Source organism: Prosopis cineraria, unplaced genomic scaffold (assembly GCF_029017545.1).
Source record: "Prosopis cineraria cultivar Desert tree isolate PC_DT_omini unplaced genomic scaffold, ASM2901754v1 PC8, whole genome shotgun sequence".
Taxonomy (NCBI): domain Eukaryota; kingdom Viridiplantae; phylum Streptophyta; class Magnoliopsida; order Fabales; family Fabaceae; genus Prosopis; species Prosopis cineraria.
Window position 1 is genome coordinate 3273020 of NW_026555339.1, and position 7576 is coordinate 3280595.

General features: G+C 34.5%; 1 protein-coding gene across 1 annotated transcript; it reads right to left on the bottom strand.

Moving 5' to 3' along the window:
• Positions 1–4183: 4183 nt before the first annotated feature.
• On the bottom strand, positions 4184–7354 carry LOC129318473 (transcription factor RF2b-like). Its single transcript, XM_054963261.1, has 4 exons — positions 6617–7354; positions 5778–5910; positions 5129–5213; positions 4184–4997 (listed from the first exon to the last, which is right to left on the bottom strand). The coding sequence occupies exons 1-4, from the start codon at positions 7240–7242 to the stop codon at positions 4633–4635; spliced, it is 1209 nt and encodes a 402-aa protein (XP_054819236.1). The 5' UTR covers positions 7243–7354; the 3' UTR covers positions 4184–4632.
• Positions 7355–7576: the final 222 nt, after the last annotated feature.

Genomic DNA, 7576 nt, shown 5'->3' on the forward strand with positions numbered 1-7576 from the left:
AATTAAGAACTTAGAAGCCACTTATCATAAATGATGCGACTTTAATCCTTTATTTGGGTTGAATGAGAGGAAAAAATAATTTGACTAACATTGGAGAAAATTTAGATAAAATAGAAGGCAGAATTCCAATTTCCAAAAATAATGAACATTTATTATGACCAGCAAAGTAGCGCCATGAAAATTATTGTTGAAATACAACTTAAATAAATAAATCAAGAAATGTTGATTCAGTTCATAAAAATTTGACTTATAACTTATAAGATTTTAAAATTAAATTCCATTATTAATATGAGAATCTTATTAGTAAGTGATCTCTATGAACCTTCTTTGAGTCTAGAAGCACACGTTGACTTTGATGAATCCCAAAACACAATATCCCTGCATTTTTTGTTAACCAGAAAACTTAAATAAACAAAATGCTCATTCTACCTTCAGCATTAACGCCAGAAGCCTTCTTGGAGTGTTTCCTCTAATATTCTCGTTTAGTTAGAATTTTTTTTTTAAGAGGTATAGTCTATAATGTCATTAGTTATATTTATTTGAAAAGATTATTAGTTGATTGCATTTTTATGGGATTATTTTCATACTATAATGGTCCATGTTTTTATTTGATCAGCTAAGTTTGACATTTTTACATGGTTTGAAAAATTGGACCAAACCAGCTGGTTATACCAGTGAACCGGCGAACCAACTATATGTCCAATCCAGTTTTTTGTTCAAATCGGTAGGCTGCCAAACCAGATTGACCAGGATGACTTAAGAAAAATTGAGAATAACCCGTTCAACCCTTCATGTTGGGCAAGTTGAATGGTTGCCTTTTCTCCTTTTTAGGATCTTCCACAATAAAGCCGTTTTGAAGTTTAATGGCGGGAAGAGAAACACCGGAAAAATGAAGCAGAAGAAGAATCGAAGGAGGAGAAAGACTGAGAACAGAGAAGGAAAAACAAGAAAAAAAGAAAACCAATCAGACAATCTAACTCAGGTCTTGCCCTTCGTCGATTTCGACACCTCTACATGCCTATTTGAATTTCAATTGGGTATAATTGATTACAAAAATAATTGATTAAGTGGTAGATTTTAATCATAATTGATTATATTATAACGCAATCTATTTGGATATTGTTTTTTTAAAATTAATTTTGACAGAAGTAAAAATATTTGAATAATTTAATCAAAATCAATTTTAACTATATATATTAATATAAAGGACATTGCTTTTAAAATTAAATTATTAATATATTTGTCTATAATATTATTGAATTTTTTAAATTACATATCTGATTAATTATAAAAATTTAAATTATATCAATATTAACAATTTAATTTACATAAATAAATAACTTGATATATCTTAGTTTAAATAAATTTAACAAAAGAGAAAAATTTAATTCTTAAATACCAAATATTAATTTTTGGAGGATATCAAGTTTGAATTTTATCAAGAAAAAAAAAGAAAAAGAAGAGAGTTTAATTTTATTTTTATTAAATTATGTACTTTCTTTTACCTTTCTTTATAATTTTTTCAATATTTTTTGGCAAGCTTTTTAGCAGAGGATTCTCAGCTTTCAAGAAAAATTGATTTTTGATCCAGAAATTGATTAATCAAAATGTTGGGTTGTTGAATAATTTTATGGAGAATCAATTTTTTTACCCAAAGGATCAATTTTGAAGCATATCTAAACACACACAGTGTCAATAGGAAAGTGCAGCCAACAAGAGATTATTTAAAGTTAACGTCTATTCGGATTCGATAGAAGCTTTGTCTCTTATTAATAAAAACTATTCAAAAAATCACCCTTTATTCGACATTATTAAGTTAATAAGAGATATTACCACGAGAGATTGGGAGGTCACCTTTGACAATGTTAATAGAAAAGATAATAGATGCGCTGATCTCTTTGCTTACCAAACAATATGTAACAATTTTGATATTTAGATCTTTAATGAACCATCACAAGATTGTACAAGCCTTTTGACTTTAGATATGATTAAATTTTAATCTTTTCATATGATTTTTTGTGACTTTGTATTAAAAAAAAAACCTAAGACAGCAAAGCTGAGGAATGCTAGGGAGAGTGGGTCAATTTCTATCTCAAAGGAAATTAGAAGAGTTTTGTGTTTACCTATGGCTACAGGGAGGGGTAACCATTGTTATGATTTTTTGTTTTCTTTTCATTTAAAATAGATAGATGATAGCACGATGTCATTTCTTGCCTGACAGTTTTCATCGGTTCATCACTGCCACACGTTTTTTTTGCTCAACTTTTCAAGTCATTTTGACATTGAAAATTCCCGTTCTAATCCAAAATTATACACACTTACATAGTATATATTTTTCATTTTTACATTTCAATTCTTTAAATTTTATTCCTATTATTTTTTAAAAATATTTTACTATAATATTTTTCACATGGAAAATCGTGATTGCTAGCTTAAAAATGACAAAAATAAGTAAGAACAGTGAAAGGAAAAATTAAAATTTGAGATGAATTAATATTAATAATGAGTGAAATAATTTAATATTGTTATATATTATTAATTACGTTATTCTACCATAATCGATCTAGCTTCAGTTTGACCCTTGGTTAAACTATTGACCTTTGACCTAATACTTCAGCCAATTCAATTTCATTTTAATTTTTAGTAACTTATATTTTTAAGTAGATAGAGCTCGAATTCATTTCTATAAAAACAATATGAAGGGATTGTTGCTGAGAAAGTTTCATCCTTTATGAACACGGCTACCTTCCATTAGAATATCTCTCATAGTCGAAAGTAATAACAAGAGGCTAATTTAACAGCTTAAAAAGTGTAAAGGATACTCTTATATATTCTCACTATTAAAAAATATGAGATATTTTTAACAGTATTTTACTTTCTTAATAAAGTAATTAATCATTTTTAAAATAATACCATCTTTTTATATTTTTCTATATTTAATAGGGTGTTTTAGTTTAAAATAAATATAAAATGATCTATTTATTATAGACACTTTAAAAAAATACACTAATTATACTTTGAAATATTAACATTGCTTTTTATTTTTTGATATTCAATCCATCAAAAAATACCTTAACTTTTTAAATGAAAAAAACAGTAACCAATGATGGAATGTGAGAGGATAGGTGCTTGGGAAGGGGAAAAATATTTTCATCAAACCGTAGCTTTTATGTTTAATTTGTTTGCTCGTTTTAGAACTTGTTCAAATGTTACTGTTCACACTGACTGACACAGATGAATTATGCGAGTTTTTATGTCAATTTCGGGTCTGTTTTTCTACTTGAAGCATTCAGGGGGTGACACAGATGAATTATGTGAGATATGAATGGAGCGTGAGGCAAAGAGGAATACGGCCCAAGCTGCTACTAGGGATCGGGCTTGAAACAAGGGTAAAAAAGGGAGCAGTGAACGACAGTGATAGCCCAATCAAACCTGAGGGGAAAAACTAATTTAAGTTCATTGCCAATCCCCTAATTTATAAGGAGGAAAAGGGTTAGTTTCATGGCATCTTAAAAAATCCCAGGAATTTTACCAAAAATATCTTCAGTGCATAATTTAAGTTGATTATTTTTCTTTGACATCCATTCAAACGCAGCTTTCATTTATGCTATGTCACAATTCCCCCCTGAAATTGGCGGCGGTCCTTTTCATACCAGACAGTACCACGATATTTTCCCCCCACTCATTTGCGTCCTAGATAACAGTAGATAGATATCTTGCACAGCGCCTCGGTATGGCCATGTATACAGGACCAGCATAATAACTACACGTAATTTAAATTTATTAGTTATACCAAGTCATCGCCGGTAGAGTCAAGGACGCCCACATCTAGATTCAATAGGGGGAACAAGCAAATAATTCAACAACGGAGAAGCGCCAAAATAAAGACAGGCAGGGATGGATAAGATGATGCGCTCGGGCGTGGGGGGTAGCGTGTCACCATATAGAAAGCACAGTAAGAATATTATTTACTTTTAGGTATAAAATCTCGTGACCCCAGGGGGTTAAAAGGGGACTTATCTTCAGTTCGGTCGTCGAACAGAGTAGCTCAGATAGGAACCCCACTTAGCAACGAATCTTAAAATAATACATGGATCTTCCGTTAGAGTTGCTAAAGTAGACTATCCATGAATGCCTGGCGTGAGAAAGGCTATCATAACAATAGGTCTCCAAAATTTAAGGATTGTACAACTTCTGCGAAAGAAAATAACAATAATAAAGGCATTATGGAGTTCCATGTTCATCTTACATTGAGAACAGAACAATAAATCACACAGTTTACAATGCTATCACGTAAATGATGATACAAATGACAGGAGGGGATTGACAAAAGTCCAAACATCCAAAGATACAATGAGAATGACCTTTCATTCCCAATACTCTTAGCGCCCAGAAACACCAAATGCCATGTAGAAACAAGAATTCGTGAACTTTGCAACAAAACCCCAAGGATGCTTCCCCTTTTTAGGGAGCAGCCCCAAGAATAAACAATTACGAATTTATACTTAATCTGAATGGGATATTAATAGAATGCAGTACCTTCAATAAATAACTAGATGTCAACACTCTAAAACAATTGACGAGAAGGGCAGGCCATGGATATGTCAGCTGGTCAAACAGTTTGTGTCAAATTTAAAATGTTGTGCTACTCTCACTTGCAGAAAGTGAGGGGCCTTCAGACTTCACAAGGGGTGATCCTTTACTACTAATGTCGAGCCCCTGCAAACGACCAAGTTGGTCATTCTGCAACATTTCTGAGAACGGATGAGAGTGAGTTTGTTGCAGTTGATGAGTTGGCATACTGGATGAGTGATTGAATGATGGCAGCTGCATGCTCTGGTGACCAGAAGGTCCTGACTGGGGGGGAAGTGGAAAAAAGTTTGAAGCTGTGAATTGCATCTGGTGCATCCCCAGATTAAATGATTCGGAAGGGCTCATCATCTCCCCAGTTGCAATCTTAAGTCTCTCAACTTCCTTTTTCAATGCTTCATTGAGAGCTACATAAGATCAATGACAGATTACTTTGTAATTAGTGAACCTTAGCAAAATAGTTTTGAAACAATCACAGGAAATATGAACTTTAATTTCTTGTATCAAGAGACGGTGGTGACTTGGAAATAACGATTACCGTCTCGAAGCTGTGCCTGTTGTTCCATGGCTTGCAGACGAAGCTTAAGCTCTGTATTTTCTGTGCTCAGCCCAGTGGTGTCCCTCTAAAAAAATTAAGGAATAATTTGATCATATTACCATTCAGCAAAAAATTTGTCTATAGAAAGAAACTGAAATCAATCAAATGATAACAGTTTACAAGCCAAAAACCATCAACTGAACTGGGAATTAAAATAGTGGTCAAAACATAAGATTTAAGCTCTTATGGGCAAAAAGAACTGGGCTTATAATAATTATAAAAAAAATCCTAAAGAGCAAGGCACTGATAAACCATAAGAATTATTCATTTCATCACTTAAATTTAAAAAAGAAAGCATATATAATGTTATCACTTTCAGTGCAACGTTTAACTTTGAGATACTGTCAAGTAGACATGATTATATCAAGATTAATGCACAAATTATTTAGGTAACACGCCAAGATTATAAGAATGATCACAAGCAGCAAAATAAAGGAAATTGCACTCACATATTGAAACCTAATTCAACCAAATTCAAGAAGATTTTGTGTAATGTAGCAACAAGTAGAATTAACTCAGTTGAACTTCAAAAGATTTATTTTATCACAAATAGACTAAAAAAAATAACTTTAGACATGTCAACACGAACCTGGTACAGTGTAAGTTGGGCAGAAAGAGTTGTGGCTTCAGTCTGAAGGGTCTGAACTTTGCGCTCAAGTTCTTGAATATAACGAGCTTTCCTCTCTTTTGAACGAGCAGCGGATTGTCGATTTGCTAGGATTCTATTCAATAGCAAATAATAAATGAACAGTAAATGAAAACAAAATTATATCAACAACTGTGATACAGAGATACTTAAAATTAACTGACACTAAAGACCACCATCTCTTCCAATATTATAGCCTTCAGAAATTACAATTCCACAATTTTTGCAGAATAACTCTTCATCACAAAATTAAATGGTTAAGCTGAGTGTACACGACCAACAGGAAATATTATATTTCACAACAAACAGCAAGGCATGAGGCATTCTGATATCGTTTGGTATTAATTCACAAACTACGCTTTTATAAACCAATTATTATCACATTCCCCTTCTCAGTAATAAGCCATTTCTATGCTTCATTTAATATGACATGAAGGTTAACTAGTCGCTTTAGAGGCCAGAAGAGGTGCACCTTTTTCTCCGGCCATCAACTTCTGCAATTTTAGGATTATGTTGGACATAAAAATATAGCAACAACATCGACAACTAAGAATCACATGTGTTGACTATAAGAAGCGAATCAAACACAAACTCATTTAACAGAGATCAGGATGGTCAACCGAAACAGTTGTTCATCCGACAGAGGACAAGGTGCTATGAAGTGCAATTCAGCATAAGATAGGACGTCTGAAATCAAAATTGATGCATTTCTAGTATCATTATTCTTTTCTAACGAATGACTTCTTGGCACCTGGCTGAAAGAAAATGAAATGAAGACAAACCTCTTGGCACGCTTGGGATCAATCGTCCACAGTTCAGCTAACTTATCCGGAGGCATAGCTTTCTTTGCCTCCATAATCTCTCCAAACATGCTTGTAGAAGTCGACCCGTCCACGGAGCTACTGTGCCTGTGTCTTGGCCTTGCACTCGGGCTCTTCTCTCTTTCATTGTGATTGCTTATACCGACGCCATTCCCATTCCCATTCTGATCTGATCCATTGCCACCACTTCCCGATCCGTTAGCCCCTCCGAGTTTGTCAACATCAATGTAAGTGGAGAAGAGGTCGTCCTCGGATCCGATCTCCTCAAGGCTAGCCGTGGATGAGCCGCCATTGAACGGATCGGACGGCGACAGATCCATCATGTCATCCGGCAACCGGAAGTTAACCTCAGAGTGGGCCCTCCTGTGGTGGTGGTGGTGGTGGTGGAGTGCGTGGGACCCGCCGGCGCCGGCCCCAGCAGCTCCTCCCCTCAGGAAGAGCGAAGAAGACGAAGATGAGGCGGCGGGAGTCGCCGTCGGCGGAGAAGCAGAGACTGCCGGCGCCGGTGGCGGCAATTGGGAAGCGGCATTGGCATTGGCATTGTGAGGAGAGGGATTGGGGTTAGGGTTTGAAGGTGGATCTTGCATCTCTGATAGCGATCGTTCTAAGCCATGTGCTATGGAACTTACTATCCTCCTTTCACACAGCCCGGAGGGAATGCATTCGTATCTTCTTTCTTCTTCCTCGCGTTGCAAGAAATCTCAAAATGATAAAATCAATATAAATAATTAAATATTCCTTCGGTTTTTCCCATTTTCTAGTTTGTTAATTTTTCTTTTTGTTGATTTGCTTTCCCTCCAATGTTCTAAAGTTTTCTCATTTTCTTTTTTTTTATCCGGAGGATAAACTAAAAAATGCTTTTATTTTGCGTACTGACTAATTGGACCTTTTTATTCTAGGCACGTCCTTTGAAATCAACAT